At 38.3% G+C, this 27,268-nt stretch overlaps 1 protein-coding gene across 1 annotated transcript in view; it reads right to left on the reverse strand.

Moving 5' to 3' along the window:
- The window catches only part of LOC122811966 (V-type proton ATPase 116 kDa subunit a3-like), a gene marked incomplete in the record, with an annotated part of 518,494 nt that overhangs the window by 22,981 nt on the left and 468,245 nt on the right, over positions 1–27,268 (reverse strand). The window contains 1 exon segment of the mRNA XM_044084165.1: positions 14,858–15,029. Within this exon segment, the coding sequence (XP_043940100.1) occupies positions 14,858–15,029 (172 nt within the window).

A 27,268-nucleotide genomic window follows, 5' to 3' on the forward strand; every position in this document is an offset into this window, starting at 1 on the left:
ACACCGTTCCATAATTTTGGCAAGTGGAGACAGTATTGCTATGGGTCTGTAGTTGGATGTTTCCGTGGAGGTCCCTCCTTTGTGAAGAGGGATGATATAAGAGATTTTCCAAATAGAGGGAATGGTAGCTTCAGTTATTGTTCTGTTAATCAAGATTGATATAGGATAGGCGATGGCATCTGACGCTATTTGTAGGTATTCGGCTGGGAGGTGGTCAGCCGCCAGGGTGGTTGGTTTGAGTTTTTTCAAAAGGGTACGAATATAGGAGGTAGATACTGGTTGTAAGTTAAAGGAGGGATGAGCTGGGTCGTTAGTAAGAGTTACGGATGAGGGAGTAGTGGTAAGCTGACTGGCTAGGGACTGGATGGTCTCGGTAAAAAAAGAGTTAAAAGTGTTGGCTATTTCTTCTGGATCTTTCCCAATGAGTTTCTCAGGGGTGGGGGTGGTAGATTTACCAGGATGGAGGAGATTATTAAATCCAGCCCACAATTTCTTTGGGTTATACTGGTGTTTATCCTGGAGGTGACAGAAATATTGTTTTTTATCTGTAGTAATGGGTGTTTTTGTTGAATTTCTAAGCTGTTGGAACTTGATGCGATCTAGTGGAGTTTTAGTAGCTCTCCATTTGTTCCAGGCCTTTGGGGCGTGGGAGTCAAGTATCTTAAGGAATGTGCCATTAAAGTATGACACACTCATCTAGGGCTAAAGTTTTTAGGATGGACCAATTACAAGATTTGAGTTCTGCAAGGAATCGGTTTGGGACAATTTTTTTCTTATTTCTTACTAGTCTAGATGGGGGGGGGGGGGTGAGTAGGTGGGCATTTATGTTTTATGATATAAGTAATAAGGTGGTCACTAAGGTCATTGGGAAGGGTCCCTGTGGTATAGTTATTTGTTTCTTTGTTGGTAAGAATCCAGTCAATGATACTCTCTTTTTGCTGAGCATTTCCAATTCTAGTGGGAGATGGAATATTTTGGGAGAAACCATGTAGGTTGATAGAATGGGGATTTATGTGTTCGGAGCAGAGGGACCAGTCAATGTTGAAGTCTCCTAGCACTATGGTTTCTTGTGGGTAATTGGTGGCTAACCAGCTGAGAGTTTGCTCTAGATTTTCTGAGTTCCTGCCTGGTGGTATATAAATTACTATAAGATTGATACTTTTTTGACTGTTTAGGCATAACTTTAGGGCAATCAGTTCTAGGTTAGAGACCTTAGGAGGTTGGTGTGGATTCATAATGATATTCAGCGAATTCCTAAACATGACAGCTGTTCCCCCGCCCTTTTTATTTATCCGATCAGCCCTAAGGATATTATACCCGGGTGGGAGAATTTCTTCATCCTTAGTGCCTGGTTTGAGCCATGTTTATGATAGGCACATAATATCAGGGGAATGGGTAGCTAACATAGCATGTAAGTTGTGAACCTTGTTATTAATGCTTCTTAGATTAAGGTGGAATATAAGGAGGAAGCCAGCAGAATTTCTGGCGGATTTGGGGGAGGTAGAGTCTGGGACAGTGTTAGGACCTGGGGTGGATGTCGCCATCATTGGTGATACGTTTTTTCAGGTGGTCTAGTAGTCTTTGGAGTTTGAATAGTAAGTTAAGACTAGATTTAGTTGTGTATGCCTTAGGGTGACGGAGGGTAAGATGTACTATCTTGGAGCCTAGGATATTAGCAGGGTAGAGAGAGGGAGAGATAGGGTTAGAGGGAAGGTTTGAATGTAAGGAGGTGTGACTCTTGGGGAAGTGAACTCCTGAGAGTTCTTGAGTTTCATATCTAGTTAAAAGGTAAGGAATAAGAAGGAGTAGTACTATAAGGGGGATGATAGAATATGAGTTTTTATCCATGGTATAGGGAGAGGCTAGTGGGTGGGAGGTCTAGGAGAATTTCTTTGGTAATATAGGAAGGTCAGAAATGCAGGAGGGGAAGTGATAAAGTGAGGGGCGGTTGTGATTGGTAGATAGCCAGTGGGATGGGCTAGTCAATCTAATAAATGTAGAGGTAATGGGGGCGGGTGGGATAAGGGGGCAGGGTGAGGCGCTGAGCGAGCCCGAGCGAAGCGAGGGCGGAGCGGGGAATACACCGCCAGGAGTTTGCAGGGTCTCAAAGGTAACCGGTTGTAGGTTCTGCAGCCAAATTTTTAAAGTAATTGCTTGCCTTTTTTTGAAGGACATAGTTCTTGGCTTTATAGTTTCAGAGCCTGATTTTGGTGAAGGTACTGTCTGATTCCTGCCAGCGGAACGCTTTCCTGGCTAACAAAATTAAAGCTAGGATGATTATTTTACCCCAAGTATCTTTGAGTGATACACTTGTAATTTTCTGTTAGCTATTAGAAGCTGGTCTGTGCATTCGCACTGGGAGGAGTCCTTAGTTCAGCGTTAGTAACCTCGGTGCCACGCGGTGAGCAGTTAGCATAGGGGGCTACCTAGGATGAGATAGGGAGAGACAGTAATTTTAATGCCACAGTATATGGCGTTTAGAGGCTTATGAGGTACATACAATTCACAATGCTAGAGCCCTTTATGCAAGTAGTCAGCGTGTGAGTGAAATATTTGCAAAGCACTCTCAGTATACATGATACATCACAGCAAAGTTATTTAACATACCAAAATTATATATTGGAAAACAACGGCACCATCCAATTTGTACTAAAATGCTTAATAACAGGCTTAAAGCCAGGTATGCAGTAGCTGAAAGTATAGTTTGGGTAGTGGTAACACTAGTAACAATTTTAGTTTAGTTTTAGAACTAGTTAATAAAAGTATTAGATCAGGAAAATTTAAAATCTTCACTGAGATACTTGAGATGAAATGGATAATTAACTAACAAGCAGATAAAGCTCGTCGTCTGAATGACAGAGTGTGTTTAAAACCTTTTCTTATAGATGGACCCTGACACACTAAGCATTGTAACATTTATTTAGAAATTGATCTATAATGCTCTTAATGCTTTAGAACCTCTTGGTTTGGATAATGCGTTTGTCATGTGCTTTAGGATTTTTTTATATTTTGCTATGCATATAACATCTATTTATATAGGTCTTTAAGATTAATATGTTTTTGTTTTGATTCAGTAATTTTAACAAGATTGTAATGTATTTGATTATACTGCCACCTATTGGTGTAAATGGTTTTGTGTGTGTGTGTGTGTGTGTGTGTGTGTGTGTAGGGAGTTTCATGTTAAATGTATAATTTTTTATAAAATATATGTATATGAACAGCTTTTATATGGATGGATTGCATTACCACACAAATGAACTTTATATTGATTGTGACTGGTTAAACACACAATTTATGTATTTAAATAGTGGTGACTAATTGATCTGATATGTCTGATAAATTGTCCCACTTTGACACGAAAGCACTTACTACAGGTTATTCTTTTTTAGTTTATTTTAATTGAAGCTTTTCGGCTGCGACAGTGTTTGTCACCTCAATTGTTTTCTTATTGTTCCTGTTTATTTGAGGTGCTTAGTCCTGTGACTTTAGTGTTATTTCGATTAAAGACAATATTCCATTTCCAACACTCTTCATGTTCCTCAGAATTGTTTTTACATTGTTTGGCATAAAAGTATGGAAACTGTTTGCACAACAATATTATGTGGTGTACATCAAGAAATTGGGATACACAAAATGTTTCTAACAAATGCTTGGCTTGAAAAACTTGAATAATAAACAGAGCCACTGTTAGCATTTTGGGGGCCCCACGACATTACCACATTAAGTATCACCCTGTTACTCCTTTTAGTTCATGCTGCCAGGAGTAGTTTGCACAGACTGAACTGCAGTTATTATGCTCTTACTTTAACACGAGCTTGTGTACCACTTCTGTGTTCACCCATCTCACAGGGGGACATTCACAGTTACTGGCAACAATGGCACATTACAACAGCTCTATGTACAGGAACAGATTTAGGCAAAATGGTGCCCTAAGCACTGTCTGTTGTTTCATTCCCTCATACATCCTCTCGTGCTCCCCTCTATTTTCTCCCGTCTCATGCTTCCCCACACCATGCACATTACATTTTTCTTCTTCTCCCATATTTTGCCTTACTCTTTACTTTTTTCAAGTAGCCACAACTTTTTTATATACTCTGAAGTGCATTTTAAAGTTTTTTTTCTTTTTACTCAACCTTTTCATTCAATGTTTGCTTGAACATAAATTATGACTAAGGGAAGCAATTCAATGTTGCTGCTCAACTTTAGTTTTCATTGCATCCTATCAATACTCCTTTCTTGATGAATTCAGCACAGTAATAACCATTTAGGAAATAAATCAATTAAGCCAGGGTCCCCAGAAGCCAGAGTTTCATAGATGTTTGGGATGCATTTTAGAGTATTTTGCCAACTTTTTAATCCAATGACTAGCCTGAACTAAAAACAACAGGATTTCAAGGAAGACACAAGTTGTGCCCAATAATTAATGTTCAAAGCTAACAAAATAGTAGCTCACAATAAACAAACAAGACACTTGTAAGGATACACAAATCCTAGCTGGGAATACTGCCCACCCCAGACCAAAAAAAAAAAAAAAAAAAAAAATCGGTCACTGTCTGTGCATTCATCTAGTGTTGCACTGGAATGAAAACAGAGGCTTCAATGGCCACAGTCATGTATTTCAAGTGACTCCTGTCACACATATACATAGCATGACTCCTCACTCCTCACCCTTACATCCCCAAAGGCAGCCACCTCTATATATGTGCCTGATGTGTCGTTGTGAGGAAAGTGAAAAAATAGTGATTACAGTCATATGGTCCACTGTTTTCTTTAAATCATACACTGCCACTACACAAGCTATAGTAACCTTCTTTGTACACCTCCAAGGTCTGTGTGAATTAGAAACAATGATGACACTGTCCCCATAAACAACACAAGCTATAACAACCTCCTGTACACACCTCTAAGGTTTGATTCTGATGAAAACTAAAGTAATTGCCACACCATCCCCAGCTCCCCACACACAACTTGCAGCAACATTTGATAAACACCTCTGAGCAAGGCTCGTTTTAGAATGGGTGAGACTGAGGGCAGAGACTGCCACTAAGTTCATGTCAACATCCATTTATACAGTGTGTGTGTGTGTGTGTGTGTCTATATATATATATATATATATATATATATATATATATATATATATATATATATATATATATGTGTGTGTATATATATATATATATATATATATATATATATATATATATATATATATATATATATATATATATATATATATATATATATATATATATATATATAAGGAAAAAGAAATACAATCAGAAGCAAACACCGCACAATTTTAAAGAGCTTTATCGTCCGAGCATCTCATCAAATTGAAATGCTTTCAAATTACTTTTTACGAAACAGCAACAGCAAAAAATTCACAAACTGCTGACTCAGCTAAATAGTTTCAGTTTTTTCAGTTGTTTCGGTTTGACGAAAAAGGCTGAAAAGCCTTAGGCGAGTTAGCAAGTCACTTATCATCGTTGAAGGATTCGCCGTTTTATAAAAAAATGTAGTTTAACATGTTACCATAACCTTGCTGCAGTTGCAAGTAAAGTAAAAGTCTCAGTGTTTCTGGATGTATCTTTTATACAAAAGATATAAAATGTAATGACTTAATTGCATTTTTATTAAATTCTACCCAGAAGAGTTATGTATGCACCCAGCATTATTGTCTGTATGCTCACAAATAAAAACTGGAGATATTTTTTACACACAAGCGCACACACTGCATATTCACCTTCATGGAAACCAGAGGAATACAATTTAACCTGCTGCATGCTTTTGAGGTAGTGGAGTTAACTAGACCACAGAACTCAAGAGTATAGCACTGTGAAATGGCAGTGACACTCTTTGTACCACAATGGCAATGAACAGTTGCTTTTGCACAAATCCTCTTTGTGCCAAACCACCAAACACAGCCACCTACCATGTGCACGGTCTGTTTGCTATGGTAAGTGAAAAAATATGGCTAGTTTGTTACTCTCAAATACACTGCAAACATATCTCCACTCCCTCCCACACACATAAGAGTAATGGCAATGTTAGTGACGTTTGTGCAAGAAAGCCAAATACATCATAGCCAGCTTTTTACTCTTACACTGCAACATGCAGCGCACACACACACACACACACACACACACACACACACACATTTTGCACTGACCAGCAACTAGCAATACAATCTGTAATATTGGTACTGCCACACCAGATCAGTGAGTGCTGTGTAGAACTTGAGGAGTAATTCATACCGGTCACTTTCCCTGATTTCACCGAACATCCTTGATTTTGCCCCATAATTTTGCTCTGTCCCTTGAAAAAAAGTTTGACTTGCTGGTAAATCATTCAGGATTACAGACAGCCAATAAATCCAGACACAGAGTTTTATACTTCATATTGTCCAAAAATGCATGTTGATGCAAAATGTGTTATTCTATTAACTTTTAAAGTGAACTAGTGTAATTGTGATCTTTTATTCTGCTATTATTTTTGGTTTGGCCCAGAATTCTTGAGCAAAGAAGTTGAGAGTTATAGTAGCTGGTATTCTGCCCATATTTATAAAACTTTCTAAAACAGAAACCCATCCCTGAAGATTGGAAGCATCAGCTCTTCTTAAAGTCCAAGGTAAGCACTGAGATTTTTCGCTCTGGGCTGCTGATCTCTAGTGCTAACCCTGCTCATGTTCATCTAGTCATTACTTATTTATTTTTATTTAACATTTGTTTACCAGGAAAGTCCGACTTGGAACAAGCCAATTTTCAGTGGCGGAGAAATGCTCCAGACGCATGTCTTTGTAATGTGGAAGAAAACCGGAGCACCCAGAAGAAACCTACAGGAATGCAAGGAGGACATGCAGACTATACAAAGAAGGCACCCCAGCTGAGAAGTGGCAATGCAAATTGCTGCACCACTGCACAGTCCACACTGGCTTTATCCTAACAAGGTCATGTCACAACCATGTTTTGGATAAAGAATGTGACCATAACATGAATAATCTTTTTTTTCTCCTCATTTTCCTCAACGGACAGCAGCTTTTATGGGGCCCCAATACGGACATAGATGATGAAGGGGGGCCTCCTACAGCCTCAGGTAATTCAGGTGACTAAAGCCGGCTGCAATGATAATTTTAGTGTTGAGAATACCCACTAGCAGGATTAAATAAGTCAAGGGCACTATATGTCAGTGTAAAACAATTTTATGTAATTGTGAAACCTGTTACTTCACAGAACACATTTACTATAACCACTGACGTCTGTCTTTGAATTTTAAAGCAGATGTAACGGCTACTGTTACCTATCTGGTTATTAAGTACACAAGACTGCTGTACTAGCTTTTGTTGGTTTGACAAACCTGTTGTAAAGTATCAAAATAAGCTAACTTGTTGCAGTTTGGGGCCCCAAGCGAATGCAGTGTTCACTGGTGTCTAAAGCTGGCTATGAACTGGAACTTGTAAGACTAAGTGCTGACTTTTTAAAATTTTCCTTTAAGCAAAGTGCTTGATCCTTTACTACAAAACCATACCTTGCTTTGACCTGCACTCTCTAGTTAATGAAAACCAAGACATGTCCTAATTAATATATATATATTTTTGCAAAGCTGTTGGATTACATGTGTGCCAAAGATACGCATTCTTAAAAGGAAAAAAATTTACTTTTTTTCCAAAGTGCCTTGACACATATCCAAGCTGCATAGGTTGGAAAATCTACATGAAAAACTTGTTTGCCCTTAGAATTCAAAGAACATTGGCATAAAATCTTTAGATCAGTCATACTCCGTTTATAATAGATCAATTCCGATGAAAATGATGCATTGAGTATACATCTCTCATATGGGAGCACACTTTATGACTCTCTTATCCCCAAATGCAGACACTTAAGATGTGGCAGATATGAGATAATTTTGGTGGTTTTGTAAACGGGCAAGAATGTATCAACAATTATACTGGAATGTTAGAACATTAAAATAAAGAAAAATGTAAGAGTTCCGTTGTTAGATATGTTATTTTGCCTTACTTCAAGTGAAAAAAAAACTAAGTATTTTATCTACAATGTCACCAAGAGATTAAACAAAAATGAAAAAAATCTCCCTGGCCAGAGTTTTCAAAAAAAAGGACTGGTGGTGCCTCGACCAAAGCAAAAATCCTGATGAATTTCTCAACTATGTTCTGACTTCCTTAGGGTAGCCTTAGCTCCTCATATACACTTAATTGTTGCTATAGTTCATTTTTGTTTAGTGTACGATGCCTTCTACATATATATATATACACACACACACACACACACACACACACACACACACACACACACACACACACACACACACACCTACCTCTCTGCAACAGTTAGCGTTCCCTCAGGTTATCACAAATTAGCTGCCAATTTCTGCTCTGTCTCAAATTTCAGTTGCAATTCATTCAACTAATTGATGCTTGAAAGTTAAACTAGGTTTAATTCATGCCCTTTTTCTGTTCTTTGTATTTCCACTTTGCTCATATTCTTTCTGGCTGCTCTGCAATCCTTCTTTTCTCTGTCTTTGCCACAACTTCTTGCTACCAACATTCTCTCGCTCTCTCTTATGCAAGTATATTCAGGTTTCTTTTCTTAAGGACACTCACACCTTCAATCATCATATCAGGTTCCTAGAGCAGGGAGGGAAGTTGAGGCACAAAATACTAGCCAGCGATAATCCAACTGTAGATGCACTGAGAACTCTTTTAATGGATTCTGCACCTCAAAGGGAAGGAGTAGAGCTCTACAGTGCCCTCTTTTGGAGGAGTATTTCAACTAAAGTTTTACTAGCTTTTCTCTGCAAACTTGAGCTTTTGATGAAGAAGTCTGTAGCTAGATCACCATCATTCTAATTCCTGCATCCTTCCAAAGCAACTTGATCAGCAAAGCATGGAACTTTTTTGTCGTGTCATTTAAGTAACAGCAGGCAAGCCTTGATGAGTCATTATCCTTCACGACATTCTGAAGCCGTACACAAGAAAGACACCTCTGTCCTTAAGCCTTACACAGTTTTGACTGTTCATTGGGAAAGGGGGTTCTATTACATGTCCTTAACTATAGATGCCATCTTCTCCTTCTTGGTGATACCAGTGTAGTTAGAGTTCATGACTCACAGAACAAACCTGTGTTGACTTACAGTTCAGTCGTTCTATTAATAGCATCAACTCACTGTTTAAAGCCACGTGACTAATGATCCATCCCACAGAGCCACCTCTCTGTAACCTCACTCATTCATAGAATCAGCCTGCAACACTCCCCTTACTTAGTATCATGTGCCCATGCCCTCTTACCGGAGCTCTCTAGTTAGGCTGCACAGATATGAACTCTGTATTCACTCCACAATACTACTTCTCTAGGGGGAAAGCATTTTCATCCCAAAACACAGAATTTCTTACTTCCTAAAATTTGCCGTCTTCCCTATATTATTCTCCTCCACAATCAATTTCACTCTTCTCCTCTGTAACAACTCCAAGGGGACATCTAGCATCTACACACTACCCACCATCAGTTCAATAGAGGCAATGAATAGGATCCTGTGCAGGGGAGAGACCTAAAAGATGGGAAGTCAGACAGCAAAAAAAAAATCCTTTGAGAATATCTTGCATTTCATCCTACACTTAATATGATGCTTAATTATTCCCACCTTTCTCTTTTCACAGTCTGTCTTGCCGATTAGATTGCTTCAATTCTTTGTATTTTGCCTGGAGTGCTGATTAAGGCAGTATTTAACATACCAAGAGCAGTGTTAGGAAATCTAATATCTTTACAGAGGGTCTGTATTATAAGCGTGAACGCTTAGGTTGTCGAATCAAACATGATCGACACCTATTAAGCGAACGCTGAAATGACTGAAAGCTTAAAATGAGGAAAATCAAATGATCGAATTGTGTTGTTTGGCCAACACCGTACCACCCAGTGATGAAAAGGACACACTACTGAAATAACTAACGATGAAATGAAACTAAATGTGTAAGTGTGTGAAACCCACTGAACATTACCATAAAGAACAGTCCTAAATATAATACTAGTGTAAACTGACTGTGTAAAGTGACTGTAATTAAACATATCTGCAAAAGCTTGCCACTATTTATATTCAGTCTGTAAACTATGTCTATCCCATTTGTGAAACACACATGGTGTGCACTACACTTTCAGTAGCATTGTGACAGCTCGTTGAAAGTTATTTTCCGTGTAACTAGACTTATGTTTTAACACTGTGTCCAACCTATGAAACCTTTCTCTAGTTTTCCTTTTTTTTGGGGGGGGGGTGCTCCAGACAGTAACTGTAATCGTGTCTCATTTACTTTGTTCTGCTCTCTTATTAAAATGGATACCACAGAAGGGATATCACAAATGCGTTTTCCTAGCAAACAGCAAATCCTCCTGTGTCATCCCTCTATATGGTTTTGCGTACAAGGTAAAGACAACTTATTTAATACAGACACATTCCAGAAGTCAGCTGGAAACATTGGTGGAAACCTAGTAATAGAACATGACCGCGTCCTCTGTCTATGGCTACGTCCTAAAACATAAATGTCAGAAAAATAGGACAGTAAGTCTTTACCTACAATGGGAAAATCCTTTGACAATTTATTAAATGCAGATATAACCTCTGACTCATCTAGGAATGACAGGGCAATAAGTTTCTTCACACACAGTTGGAAAGACACTGATTTCCCATATAAAGGAGCTAACCCCAACAATTGCACCTTTTGCCATACGGCCTGTGCAAAGTGGAATAAACAGCCTTTGACACAACTGAAAAGTTGTGCTTCACACTTTTCATGGCTGCCATTTCAAAATCACATAATATAAATTTAACACTGACATACAAAGAAGCTTCGTCTAAGAGATCGAAGAGACACTCCCACATGTAGTTGTAGGCTTTGTACGATTTCCTAGACATGAGACAAAACACCAAAGGTAGACACTTCGTATGTTCTGCAACTTTCACCATAGCATGTATGCTGTACAATTGTCTAAATAAACAGCCATTAGTAAGGAAGACTCCATCCGTTAGCCAGATTTCCGCTGCACTCAAATCACACAGATTTTCAATGGTTGTAAACAGCAGAACATGTATGTTCATTTGCAAATCAACCATTCTCTTCTCTATAAATGTACCCTCTTTTAGAGTACAGCTACTAGGATCTACACTCTCTAGGGTTGTGGACACTGTACTATAATTTAAGATTTCTCTACGTCTCATCCTACTCACCTGTTGGAGCATTGATCTACTAGGAGGTAGAGGCAGTGTAGCCTCTGTAGATGTGCTGGTATTATCATCCACAACTAAAGCAGGTGAATTTCTGGTCAAACGTGCACTCTGCTTTAATTTATCACATGCCACATATCTTTCCACTTCTGTAGCATCGGGAGCATGGTAATGTGGTGAACATTTTACGAGGACGTCTCCCTGAAAGTCCTTGACAGTTACCACTCTACCTTTGCACTTTTCCTTTACTTTCAGTCTGCAGCACCAATACCTTTTCTCTTTCACACTTTTCTCTAGATTGAAAAGGTATCCGTTTACATGTAATATTTCCCTACTCTTCTGGGATTTAACTGTCTGGTAGTGTTGCCCCTCGACGCCGGGTGTAAACAATGTTTCATTAGCCATAGTTGTATCATCGTAACTGCATCACAACCGTAACGTTACCAGAAAGTTATTTATACTTGAAGTACATGACTATACCATTATGTATTTAAATTTAAGGTCTGTGTACCTTCTGTAACGTTTCAGTACAATTGCTGATTTAACATGTTGTAATTATTTTAACATGTAACTGCACTTTGAAATACATTTTCACAGTACATTCCGTTTGGTTACTATTTACATCTTTTCTTAGTTTCTCGTTGTTTTACAGTGACGTAGTCACATCAATCACCCAGTACGTTGTTTGGCCAACTAATACTTTTTGAATTCTGCTCTTTCGACCTTTACAGTGTTCGATGTTTAGCGTGTTCACTTAATAGGTGTCGATCATGTCTGATTCGACAACCTAAGCATTCACGCTTATAATATAGACCCTTTACAGATGACTGACAGTATAAAGCATGCCTTTACCAAACATGTAGCTTATGAAAGTCTTTAAGGAAAACATCTTCTGAATTAGTTTTAATTTTTCTTATTTTCTAAATGTCTGCCTCTGTCCCCACTCCTTTAAGAGTCGTCCAGCTTGAATACTTCCATAGACTGTACAGTGTTATGTCCCCATCAAGTGGTAGATCTAAACAGTAGCCAAGTAGCAAGGTATGATAACAGATTAATGCAAACACACGTCTTTCCCAGTACTTCACCAAACCAGAAAGTAGCATTTATTTGAATTTAGAGAATGGGCAAACTCTAATGTACAAGTACATGTACAGTACAATCACTACTGTAAGGCAAAGGGGTAAATCTGCAAGATATGAATAAAATAATTAAAATATGGCATTACCAACTGCTTAAAGATGAAGTGGTCGAAGCTACACAAAATGCCAAGCATTTTTCAGTACTGGGTTCAAACCACAGTTTACAAAAGATAAAGCTAGATGACTAAATCTTCAAATTCTGTACATTTAGTATACTATTATAAAGGTGCAGGTTCATTTGAATTCCATTTGGCAATTCATTACCACCAGATATAGTCTTAGAAGGTGTTGTAAACATAACAGATGATCAAACAGTACGGGTCAAATACTAGAACAGCATGACAAGTGGTCAATGCAGCTGCTAAATAGATTGCAACAGCAGTCTCAAGTAAAAGCAAATGTAAAATAAGAATGTGACATGCAACAGTTGTGTTAACATCAGAGGTACTGAAGCATGACACAAAACATCAGTGGAAATGTGAAAATGCAAGTCTAGAAGTGAAGTAGGCATTAAATAGGTTCCTAGGATAAATGCAATGTGATTTAAAGTTTTTAACCAACATCTCTCAGATAAACATGCATCCAAGAAAGCTGTCAAAGCAAGATGTAGCCTGGAAATTGAATTATGAACAAGCAAAGAGTTTTGGAATGCTCAGTAGACTAATTACAAATGCATCAAAATTAAATATGGCGTTGCTAATCAGCCAACAGAAATGTAGTTAGATGCCACTCGGAATAGCAAAATAGCTGTAATCATATAAAAGAGATGCACCAAATGTCTATGGTCAAGAGTATTTACAGATGCAAAAAAAAAAATAAATAAATAAAAAATGTTATATATATAAATATATATAAATCAGAGAGAAAGGAACGGAAACCAACAGTGCATGAATGTGAGAAATTCCATGAATATGTCTATGATAGAGAGATTCAGGTAGAAAGACTCCAGAAACCCCTGGAAAAGTATATTCAAAAAGTCTTTCTAAAAGGAACCTGCAAGACTGAAAGAGATGTTATTTAATGCACAGTAATATGATATGAAAGTGAAATATGGACCATGCAAAGAACTACTTAAAGCAGACACACTGACTAAAGCATACTTAATAGAGATGCTAGAAGAATGTAAGATTTTTTTTGGTAATTTTGCAGTTATAAAAATAAATAAATAAAATCATTCCAGATGTATACTGATACGGATTCATTAATAAATGATGTCGCAATCAAAGGCTAACCTGAGCAAAAAATCATTCATAAGAAATGAAAAAACAGTCTTGTTTTATTTCAAGTAAGAGTGTTCAAGGCTAAGGGAATAGCAAAGTACAATGAAAGAACAAGTGATAATGCACTGATCAGGAATGTCAACTCACGGGAAGTAGACAAGGTTTGTTCTATTTTCTCTGCATACCATAACAATGATCCAGAAGACATTTTAACGGATACAGTTTAATATTATCCCGACAGTGAACACCATTTTCATCTGTGAAGTCTAGTGGGCAAGGATTTGTTTCAGTTCAAAACAGTTGTGTTTCATACTTATAGATTTATTATTCTGAGTACCCTAAAATAATCTACTGGGCACACTGTATGTAGATTTGATTACTGCATTAAACCCTAAAATAATCTGCTTGACACAATGTGTGCAGATTTAATTACTGCATTAAAGTCTAGGTTCTCGAAGCAGGGAATACTTTATATCATACACCAGACAATGGTCCACCATAGAAAGTCAGGAATTCAGAACTGTGCAAGAGTGGGAATTCAGATATGCAATACCGGCATCAAACAGGATGAGGAGAGACCTAGCTAAACAGTGACATTTCTATTACGTATTAAATATACAGTGCGTCTATGGTGGTACTGTGCAGCTACCATTGAAAGAGTAAATGAAGACATTTTGTACAAGCAGGAAAGCAGGATAGAACAGGCTAAAATGTCATCACTGTATACTAAAGGACAGCTTTCCAAATCTCTTTGTGAATGGACCCACCACACCACCATACACTGTACCAGAATATTCTACCCTCAAACTGCACACACTTCCCCAAAGTCCCTTTCAGTAGACATAGGCCTTCCAAAATTACCGAGGTAAGAGCTGGTGTAGGCAATGGGCCTTGCATCAATCAAAGTCCCTATTAAGATCTATTTATCAAAACCTAGAAGGTTGACAATACAAAATACTTGCAGATGATGTGAGTGTTTTATTGTTCATGTGTGCAACTAAACTTGGGTGTCAGAGGTTTGGCTGACATGGAAAGTCAGCAATGCAACAGAAATTAACAGTCTGCCATACAACATACAGCACAAGAAGCATATTACTGCCATGTGCATTGTGTCAGTACTATGTACATTGCCCTGGCTGTCGTGATGAGTTTATACTATATTCATGCAATTAATATATGAAATACATATCACCTTTCTGCCATATATTATCTGCAGTTTAATCACATGTAACATTTTTGTGGTACAGGGGACAGAATGTTATATATACATACCAGTGCAGCCTTAGTGCATGAAGGAAGGCAGACAGTCCCTCCATCAGCAACAGAATGGAGACTGTCAGAATCCCAAAGACCGCGAAAATAACCGCAAGGATTACTCCACCATAATAATTGGTCTGTTTCAGTCCAATGACCATCACCATGCCCCACAGCACCTCAGAAAGCTCTGGAAGTAGATTAAGGAAATACTGTTAACAAAAAAAATATTTTATATATACACACACACTGCACACTACAGTCCAAGAGTACAAAAAATCCAAACATGGCATGAGGTGAGGTCTTCTATGGCGTGCACAGTGCAATTCAAACTTAAAATGCAAAAACAGAAAAAAAGAACTAGCACAACTTTTGTTAAATAGTGCAGACATAGCTAGAACTCCAGTAATTCAAGAAAAAATGAAACAGCCCTCTCAACAATATCACATTTGTGTCAAAAACACAGAAGAGATGCATAAATTTCAGAATCTGAACTTAAGTAATAAGCACAAAAAAGAGAAAAGATGAATAAAAATGGCAGCATAAAATTTAGGCTGCAACACCCTAGAGTGGATGAGTGACTGGGTAGTGTTGGCATCCTGAAGAAGTACATTTATTAAGAGTTGCGAGAAGACTGTTTCTACATTACACTGCACGTCTATCTCCACAAGCAGAAGTACTTATAAAAGCTAGCTGTTTGTATTTTTAAACCTGCCATACCTTAGTCTTCAAGTTTTATTCACGGTTATGGCAGAACTGCGAACTACTGCCAGATTTAACTCTTATTTACTCATTTATTACTGCATGGTTGCTATAAACAGTGTTACAGGTAAATTTCTGTCTAGTCTGGTGCCTTAAACCTTAGTAGAATTACAATAGTGACAGCATTGTTTTCTCTGCTTCAGGATTTGTGCTTTAGTGTTATTATGGTTGTTGGTATTTCAGTTTTGTTCCTACAGTTTTATACTCTGCTAATAATTTACCTCCTTAAAGTTGCATTCCAGTGCCCTTCTGTTCCCCCGTTCTTTGTGCCTGTTCAATTTTCCACTGACACATTAAGCTGAAGTTTCTGAAATTCTGACCTGCCTGGGTTCATTAACCTATAGCTTAGAGAAATTGCATTATAGTGCCTTTCTGATTGCCTGTTCTTTGTATCTGCCCCATTCTCCACTGAAACATTAATCTAAAGTTTCTGAAAAGGCTCCAATATTGGCTTTATTTGACTTTATCCTTTTCTAACAAGCCTAGTTCTTCCTTCAATTTTTCAAGCCTCCCGCACTTTTCCTGTTGTGATTTTATATGGCTGTGTCTCTGACCTCAGACCCTTATGGTAATCTTGACTTCCAAAGTCCCTCCCACCCCCTTTCATTGCTACTGGCTGTTGTATAAGCTATTTAAGCACTCCTCCTACCTCTTGTTTTCCATAGATCTAGGATACTGAGTGCCCACCCAGCAAACCAGTATTGTGTGAGTAACACTCCTTTACTACATACGGTCTCCATTTACCCAGACATCAGTAAAGCTCGGCATGCTAGTGTGTGTTCAGAAGTACTGTACTTGTATCCAGTGCCACCCAACAAAACTAGATACGTCTGATTTAACCACACTTGCTTAAGTTATTTTGAGTGAGTGCTACTGTTTCTTGCTTCTGTTTGTGCTTTTCACTGTATTTTTGTAAAAAAAAAAAAAGTCCTCTCACTATTACTGCTATAAGACTCTGTGGAAATCACTTTCAGCAAGGAATTTCCAGTCGTTTGCTTTTGCTGTAGCACTGCATTTGTGGGTTCTGCTGTATTTTCACAATAGGAGGACTGGGTTATTCATCATGTGGCAAGAGGCATTTTCCTGGTCTATGTGAGCTGGGAAATGTACAAAAGGGCTCATAGTGTAGCTGTTTTACTGGTCAGAGGGCTCATTAGTTTCCTATGCTGCTATAAACTTTGCAAGTTTGTGCAGTGCTTCTCACCACATGGCAGTGGTTAGACATGCCCTATACTGTAGCAAACACATAGAAAGCACATTTTCCCTACAGAACAGTTCATAAAACTGTACCCAGTAAAGCAGTAAATATAGAGCAAATACCTTGAGACCTGACAAGCTTATAGCAGCTAATTCGGCACAGAGTGGCAAAACCTATAGATGTAATAGAATGTAGCACTGTTTAGCATAATCTGCCCCAATAATGCATCCTTATTAGTCTGCACCAACAAAGCACCCTTACTAGCCTTCTAACCCCAATACACCACCCCCTTGTAGCTCAACAATCAAAGGACTGGACAGCATAGATATGCAATTCCCATCTTCTCTGTAGCCAGCTTGGTAGACTTGTGCACATTAAGACAATGTTGCAGTTTTCTCATGTTTACCAACAGCCACTTAATCCTTAAAGAATCAGACACAGTATGCAAGAGGTGTACTTACACAGTGACACTAGAGGATATACTCTTGCATTCAAGTGCACACCAGGTTATTGAAAGCACACACACACACACACACACACTCACACACACACTCACACACACACTCACACACTCACACACTCACACACACACTCACACACACACTCACACACACACACACACACCCAACATATGTTGAGGCACTTAAAAGCCATCTTCCTGAACAACAAAGACTGCCTAGACTGCACACTGGCAAAGCTATGTCTCAGTAAACCCAAAGGCACTCAACAAAAAACACCACGCAACATCACACATACAGTCACATTCAGTGAAGACCTAAATGCTATCTTCACCTTGTTCAACCTGGTTAGGTTAGACGAGTGTATGTCTTACAGTGGAGTCCCCTATGAAGAGAGTCCTGAGAAGTGTGCTTGTTTTACTTAGGTGTTTATCTGGATACATACACAAGTCATTACACCACAGGTACTAGTACGATTCCACCATTGTTCACGCAGGTGTAAATGACATGAGACGTTCCTCCCTGGACTGTATAAAGAGACATTATGGAGCTCTCACACTAAGTGTTTCAGTCTGGTATGAGCCTAGCATTAAGCAGCATATTAACAACACAGAGGATGATGCCACAATGTGAGCAAAAGATGATTCATTTAATTGGCTGTCTTTCTGGTGTCATTCTAAGGGGATTTAATATTTTCCAGCTTGGAAGGATATAGTTAACAGACCACATTGATTTGCCAAGGATGGTATGCACCTGTCTACTCTGGGCTTTCAAATACTAGCTAAAACGTTATCTGCCCCATAGTGCTTTTTTAGGTAATGCCAAGTTGACAAACCTACAGACATAGCAAAATCAACTCAACTGAAGCTCAAGGTGTTACTGCTCAATGCCAGGAGCCTACATAAAAAGCTACAGTCCCTCCAAGCCCTCCTCACAATCGAGGATAAAGACATCTGTGGAGTTACTGAGACATGGTTTAAAGTGGCAGAGAATACCCCACCAGTGAAAGGCATCAATGCCTTCCATATTTTTAGACCAGTAGCTGCACATATAAGGGTTAAAGGTGGAGGTGTCTCAATATGCATCAATAACGAACATACCTCTAGTTTGGTCAAACAGTATAATGCTCTGGAGTTCCTTCATGTGCAGACCACAGAGAGAATTGCGTACCGTATCCTTGCTAGCTATAGGTCACCTACTATACTGCGAGAAGCTCACAATGCATACTTGAATCTGCTGAAGACACTTGGCATCCAACCTAACATCCTACTCATGGGAGACTAATTACTTCTCTACAGAACGGGAATCCTACACAGCCTCATATCTGCAGGCACAGAAATTCCTGCACTTCATAAATAGAAACATCCTTGACCAAACAGTGAATATGCCCATTAGAGACTTCATGTGTGTGAGTACCGGGTCCAGTATGTTGGAGAATACTGAACCCACCCATGTCTTGTCCTCCTTGGTAAGATCAGACCATAAAGTTGTCTTTGAAAGCAAAATCAAATCTGTAACCCCAATTAACTAACCAGTTAGGAACTATTCAAAGGCAAACCACAGTTAAGTGATGGCTTGCCAAAATTCACTGTTCGCTAAACTCTGAGAATACAGCAGCCAACAGTGACTTCCACTCACACTCCATACAACTATGTCAATGGCTACACAGTCAGCTGTATCTACCATGAGTAAGCCCAGAACTGGCCACAGAAACAAACCATCCTGGTGACATCCCAAATTAAACAAGATATACAACAAAAAAAAATTTTTGGCAAAAATCAATTCCCATAAAGATAAAAACTCAAACTAGAGAGGAAACTAACAGGGCTAATTATGTAAAACAAAGCAGACTTTGAGGTTAAAAGAGAACCACTCCCAAAAAGTGAAAAAACATGCTTTTCTGCAAATCTTGGACTTTTCTGCACTGCTAATGCCTCTGTATCAAAGTAAATGGTTAACACTATTTTCTAATTTGTTATACCCCAAACAGATCTGAAGTTGGCTACCATGGTTAGCATGATTTTGTTTTGCAGCCAATGCCTTTGCCTTTCTGATGTCATGTTAGAGGGACAGAGAAATCCCTACGATTTACTGTGTTTTTCTGTCTTAGTTTACAACATTACTGTGCCTGCCTTCTTTTTACTGTCAGTATCAGTCTGCTTTTCTAATTACTTAACTTCACTTGCTTTTCATTAGTGACCATCTCTGTTACAGTATTTTAAGAAATTTTTGAATGTCAGGCTGGAAAATGTAGCTGAGATAATTGTTCTTTTCAAAGGAACAACTGCAGTACAGTGTTCAAGTGTGAAAAATCTGACTCCTGTGATTAGCAGAAGTTACTTGGGCTGAGATGGTTTGTGTTGCATTCAGTTTTAAATATTGTAGCTAGAATTAAAGTCTTTGATGTAAATCTTTTTTCTCCAACTCACTGACTTCTCAACCAAACAATGCATAGAATGCAAAAATACTTTAACAAAACACCAGAAAACACACACTTTTTTGACATTACAGTGTAGAAAATATGCAATATCAAATACTGACACAAAGTAAGAAGAAACAATACCTTAGGTTAAAACCTATGTAAGACAGTTTAAAAGAATCAAACTAAACGCAATTGTTTTCCCTCACTTCTACATTAGTGTACACTGCAGAGCTGAATCTGCTGGAGGGACACTCCCACCCCACCCCCACTCACAGGCCATTTACCGCTGATGGTGAAGCTAAACTAATATTTGAACATATTTTACTATAGCAGTATAAAAATTCCCTGGAAAGTCAATAAAAGCCCATAACAATAAAATTAAATGCTGTGACTCATAAGTATTTAGAGTTCAAAGATCTTGTCTTTGTATCCGCAAACATTCTACCTCACTGTTTTTGATGGTAAACCATCTGTGTGCAGTGGAGTAACTGCATTCCATTGAAATACCTGATTGCCCCCCAATCTAAGTTGTTTCTCCAGCTACTATAGCATTGTTTCAAGCCAAAGTCAATGCAATACTGCCTGTTGCAGTTATCTTAGGTATACATTAACAGCAATCTATCAGTTTGTATTACTGTCTTAAAAATTATCAGGATTTGTCTTACTTCCTGTCTTACTGCAGTTTTACAGAATGTTTTCCTAGTATTTACTCCACCATTGGCCAGCCCACTTTGTTCATCTCTCCCTACACTCGGGCTTCACTCCTCTCCCCTGCCCTCAGTTCCCACCCCCCACTACCTTTGCACTTTTACCTCACTTACTATGCCTCCTCTATTAATCCTCCTATCCTATACCTAACTGCACTATCCAGTCAAAAACTGTTTTTTTATACCATCTCCACCCTCTTCTGTTCTAAAGTCCTTCTCAGATCTCACTCTGTTCCCTCCTATTCTTCATACTACCACTACTCATTACACTACAAGATTTTTACAACAGCAACCATGCTGTTTCCCTCCTGTATCACCTTATTCATCCTCCTCCTCTCACTCCTAGCATCCCACCAGTAGTAATAATAAATAAGCACACCACAACCTTTACTTCACTGTCACCTATCAACCATCTTCCCGCTAGCTACTCAAAAATACCTTTAAGCTTATTTCCCAAAACTCCATTCCACTGTTATAATCCCAGAATACTAAAAAATGTCAGTCCTAATGTCAAGGTAATGCTTTTATCAAACTCTGTTAAAAATGCCATAATAAACAAGCCATCTTTCTCACCCATATAGCAATCTGGCAACATCCACCCTAAACCATAGAATAGACCCTAAAAGTTTAAAAATATTCACACTCAACATTAGAAGTGCATGCAACAAAATCACAGATTTTCATGCCTGGATGACCCAAGACACCCCAGAAATCCTAGCTACAACAGAGACATGGCTAAAGCCTGAAATAAAAGATGCTGAAATACTACATCTTGGTTATATTATTATTAGGCTTGAAAGAAGACAAGAAAAAGCAGGTGGAATAGCTATAATCTTCCAAAATATTCTCACAGTGACTCCCCATAAAGGCACAATCCCAAATTTTGGAAAAGCAGAAATCCTAATATTATTCCTTAAACTTAATAGAGCCAAAAGCATATGCATTGCTGTGCTACATATCCCCCAGGACAGAACATTCCAATACTTGAAAACATGCTATCCTGAATAGCAGATACAATCAAAAATGAAATTATCCTCCTGGGTGATGTAAACCTTGACTGGCAGTCTTTATCTGCAAATTCAGCTATCAACAGCATGAACCTTTTTGATTCACTCAACTTATTAATACACCAGCAAGATATGGTAAAAAAAAACTCCCAATAATCTATCCTGGATTGGATACTGGTTACCAACCCATCTAATTTTATCCTCAGGTACCACCCCTGGTATGTGACCACCTGTCAGTTTATACCCAGAGGAGGGTTATACAACTAAAAAAGGAACATAAGCTCAAAACTGCCTGTAATCTCTCCAGATTCTTCAAGAAGTCTTTTATTGAAGCTCTGAAAGCAGTTAACTTGTCCTTCCTAAAAAGACTCCCCTTAAATGATGCAGTTGAATACTTTAATGCAGCATTTCTAAATATTAACACATTAGCCCTGCAGCATACAAAATCAATTAAAAACAGCCATACCCCCCACAGCTCACCAACCAATGCAAACTCCTTATGAAAAACAGACAAAATGCATGGATTAACCTGCAAAAGAATAAAAATTATAAAATGTATCAACTAATCAGACAGCTGCAAAACCAAGGCAAGAAACAAGTTAATAGAGATAAAATGTCTTCTTATACTCAGCAACAAGACGACCATAAAAACAATCCTAAAAATCTGATCCTCTATATCTATCAGCCCAGGTACAAAAAAAGGATCCCAGCCCATACCTAGACATTCCCCCTCTTCAAACAGCTTCTTATTTCAATACATACTTCATAGACTGCATAGCCAGCTTAACTTCAAAGTCACCTAACACACCCCCTTTCCACATAGTCAACTTCCCCTACCTTAGACCCTAGCACATTTCCTTCACAAAACTCGCCTATCTGCAACCTCTCCAAAACACAGATGGACAACTTTAACTACTTTACTTTTCAAACAGTTTATGCAACTCTCATAGAAAAAACTTTTACATAAGCTAAAACCTTATTTCTCCTCAGCGGACAACCTTCTCCCAGAATACCTAAATCTAGCTACAGATGCAATAGCATATCCAATCAGCATTCTTATTAATAGATCAATAAGAATCCTGTGTCCTTAACTTGTGGAAAATATCTCATATTGCCCCCTTACATAAAGGAGCTAATTCCACTGACATTACAAACTTCCGTCCCATAGCCATCATGTGTCCCCTGTCTAAATTCCTTGAAATATGTATACATTAATAATTTCTCCACTATTTCTTACAAAATAAGCCAATAACTAATATGCAACATGGATTTTGGCCAGACCACAACACATCTACTGCATTACCATCATTTACAGATATCAATAAAGTTTGCAACTTTTAATAAACTTATAGCTGCAGTATTTCTAGATCTACCAAAAGCTTCTGACATGGTCTCTCACACTAAACTCTTCATTCAACTTTCCATCCCAGGTCTAGCATCTCCATCTAATTAATTATTCTCTAACTACCTTGCCAACAAGCAACAAACTGTAAAATGGCAAGGAACCATCTTTGCATTCCTTCCCACTTTCACAGGAGATCCACAAGGATCCATCCTTGGCCCTGTGCTATTTAATATTTTTTATCAATAAACTACATTCATCTTCTTGTGAAGGCACCTTGATTCAAGATGACTCAACCATCCTCTGCTCTTCAAACACCTTAGCTCACCACCAATAAATCACTCAAGCTGTCAATCTCCATTGAAACGTGGCTTACAACAGCACAACTCCTACACAAACCCCTCCAAAACCAAACTCCTCCTTTTTAACCCCAAAACTCACAACCCTAGGTTCAGAGGTGTTTACTAGGCTAATAAGCACAAGAGCCTTTTTAATCCTAGCAAAACATCTTTCAAAATCTGCTCGGCAAATGGCACTAAAATTGAATTAGTCCAACATACCAAACTATTATAAGTCATAATAGAGGATCTTAAATTTGATCTCCACCTCCAAAGCAATATCAAGAAAACCCATCAGAAACTAGGTATACTACACAGAAACAAACATTTTCTGAACACACCTACAAAAATTACTCTAGTTGAAGCCTACCCTCTAACCTCCCTGCTCTAGGGAGCACCAATTCTAACCAATTTACAATCCTCCATAAAACAAACAAACAAAAAAAAACTTGAAAGTTGCTACAACAAAATTTCCAAGTTTGCTACTAATCCATCCTTCTTTACCAGTTACTGTAAAGCTTTGCAAACCATTAGAAACTCCCCCTCCACCTCTCCTACATTCAAGTTCTAACAATACATAAAAGCATACGCAAACCGCCTGCCCAGCTCTTACCTCTTTAATCGACATACATTTTCCAAAAAGAGCTCTTAGATCAGAAGACAAAACCGAATAAATCCCCTGGACAAAGCCTATACCCATACTCGGTAGCAAAAAATGGAACACCTTACCTCTAACCACCAGAACTATTTTTAACCTACCCACCTTTAAATGTTTCCTAAAAGAATACCTTACAAAAACCTTGGACCTGCTCTTGTACCAATCCTGGCTGAACATACTATACGTGTCTCACCTCCCTAAAACCATTTCATGCTTCACAACCCTCTCCAGCCTCCTACTCCACTCCTTTTTTTTTTCTCCAACTACCTTCCCTTATTCACTTCATCTCTGCAGACCTTTTCTTTGCCTCTTTCCTCCTTACTCACCAAAGCTACCTGAAGACACCCTACCCTGCACTCTTCTTATCATCTCCTTCTCTCCATCTTTTTTTCTTTCTTCTTTCTATAACCATAACATGAACATTTATGTCACACTAAATCATTACTCAATTTCACCTCACTGTCTCTAATCATGTAATCTCTAATATCACTTTAAATATCTTATGAGAATGGTCTCATTTATCACATACTAATCTGTGTAACAAATAAAATGACTATTGAGTTTTTCCTCACATATTTTCTCCAACTCATACTATCGTTTTTCATTGCACTCTACTATGAAACACGTGTTATATGTTTTTCTCATTACAACATTTTTTTTTTAACTTTTATGTTTTGTAGTGTAACATATTTTGTCATTTTAAAATATCTGTACTTCATTTTTGAAAGAATGTGACTGTGGAGCTTTTCTCTATGGGCCTCTTCTGAAAATGGGTAGTTTCTTGCCTAGTCAGACTTTCCCAGTAAAAAAATGTCAAATAAATAAGAGTTAGACTAACATTTGCTTTCTTTCTTTGTGGCACTGGGTTTTATTAAAGGGAAAGATGTCTGCATCCGAAAACTAACCTAGTTCAGACTCCAGGTTATGTTATTTATCTGGGGTGTGAAGCTGGCAATCTGTAACTGCTAAACTATGACATTTAAATGCGCCTTAAGAGACATTGTTTTCTTAATGGCTCTGTAGTTGGGATAAGTCACCCAACTTTATTATTCTGCCACTCTTCGTAGCCTGTATGATGTAACAGATGATACAAATGCAGGAAAGAAAGGCAAACATAATTAAATGATGTTTTTTCTGTATGTGAAGCATTTAGTGTTGGATTACATGGAAGGAAAAATTACTTTTTGGAAGGAAAAACTTGACTCTTGGGTGGAATTCTCCTTTAAGATAGTCTTTCATGTGAAAGTTAACCATAAAGCCTTCTTCAGTATTATCAGAAACATCAAGGGGAGCACACAACAATATATTGAACCAGTGGTTAATGCAGCCACATTCACTGACCCTGGCAGTATAGCAAAATTGTTAGTGGACAAATTCATTTTCAACTTTACAACCCTCTCACCGCTAACTACTCCCCAAGAAATACCATCAAACATAACCCTCTCCAATTATAAACTAGGGAGCATGTGTTGGCTACAGTCACTAAAGCCAAGAACATGGCCTCAATATGTCCCAATTTAATTCTGGGATGCATCCTGAATAGTCTAAATATGACTTATCAGAACTCCTGAAGTCATTATGTAACTGTAGTCTTAAAACAGGCTTTGTGACATGAGAATGGAGGACTGTGCTCATCACCCTTCATAAGGGAGGACCCTCAATAGATGCTGAAAACTACAGACCCATTAGTTTGACTAGTCTTATTTGCAAAGTTATGAAAAGAATTAGCATGGAAATTATCAGCAAGGACACAGGAGACCTGCAAACACTGGATCCATCCCAATTTGGCTTTGTCAAAGGAAGGTCATGCTTACAGCACCTGGTAGACTTCTTTGAAAAGGCCAGTAAGGTAATGGAGGAGATGAAATTGGTGCATACTACCTACCTAGATTTGACTAAAGCATTTGAGACAATATCCTACTCAAACCTTGTCAAAAACTTACAGAACTAGGCATAAATTCCTTTATAATATGCTGGGTCACAGATAGGATCCAACAGGTTGGGATTGGTTAGGCTACCATCACAAAGAGGTTGGTCACCAGTGAGGTCCCTCAGGACTCTGTGTTGGGCCTCCTTTTCTTTGGCATCCACTTGTTGGAGGTCAAAGGCCTCTGGATGACGAAGTTCACAGATGACTGCAAACTATGAGCAGTCACTGAATCCTGCCAAGATAAGAACATCCTTCAGGAAGGTCGAACACAAACAACTGGTGCAAAAGCCATGGCTTAAACTCAATGCCAAGAAATGCATTCCGGTACCTTTTTGGGAAGATGGCCACCCTAGGTAACTATGTCATGAATAAAACACCCATAAAAATTAATTCACTAGTTAGGGATCTGGGGATTTACATAGATAGTAAATGAGCCTTCAACCAACATGTGTTCAATGTATTTAAAAAATCCTTCCATGTTGCTCAGCTTATAAGTAAGGGCATGGTATCTAAGTCTAGAGAGGTCTTCATACCACTGTATGTTGCCCTCATCAGGCCCATTATAGAGTATAATGTCTCCTTAGTTATATACCTGACCAGACACACACAGCAACTGGAATGTCCACAAAGGTTCCTTGCAAAAGGATACATACTATGCTGATCGCCTCAAACAGTGTTGATTTATTTGGCATCATACAGATTTCTGAAAGGTGATCTATGCCTGGCATATGAGGTATTCTTGAACTCTGTTTTGACAAATCATTTGCACATTGGGAAAACAAACAGTATCAGAACTACTAGATCAAAACACATAAATTTTACTTGTGACATAAACAGGACATGTTCATTTCATATCACGTAGTCAAACTTTTACAAGTTCGAACCTCATATGGTCAAGACCATAAGTTCAAATTTGTAAAGGTTTGAGCGTTTCAATGGAAGTAGAGATTTCCATTTTGTTCAATGGTGTGTGATCTCAGAGTTGGTATATTTAAGTAGCAGGCAGTGTGGGGGGTGCAGGGGGGCTTCTTTCTTAAAACAGTTTATTTTGTTTTCCATTGTTTTTAACCATAGTCGAACTTTTTTAACTTCGAACATAATGGTTCGAACATTATGTGTTCAAAGTTATAAGACTTCGAGTATGTGATATAGACCTCATGTTGGAGAGACAGATATGTTTCTCAAAGAATTCCCATTTTCTGAAACAGGCTCCACATCCATGCAAAGCAGAGTTACCCTTTAACTCAGCTGTTCGGACCAATGGATGGGTAATCAGAAATTCATCCCTGGTCTGGCTTCTATGCATCTGGTGGAAACAGACAGTCAGTAAATCAACTTCTATAAAAATCAGATTTGTGGGTCACATTTGGGGTGCATGGCTCGGCTTACAAGGACCCTAATGGTCATTAGCCTAGTACATACCAATGAACCTATAAAAAGTAATGTAGCTACATATTTTGGAAACTGCGCGCCAAATAAACAGACCCTGTCACAGCTGAATCAAGTCAATTGTTAGAAGTCTGTTTAATGCTCTTGGTCTTCAGATTCTTGAAAATGTTATGAGACCATTCCCTTCTTCAAAATCTTATGGTTGGGATGGGCAACAT

Source organism: Protopterus annectens, chromosome 9.part0, assembly GCF_019279795.1.
Source record: "Protopterus annectens isolate FY-2018-M chromosome 9.part0, PAN1.0, whole genome shotgun sequence".
Lineage (NCBI taxonomy): Eukaryota > Metazoa > Chordata > Ceratodontiformes > Protopteridae > Protopterus > Protopterus annectens.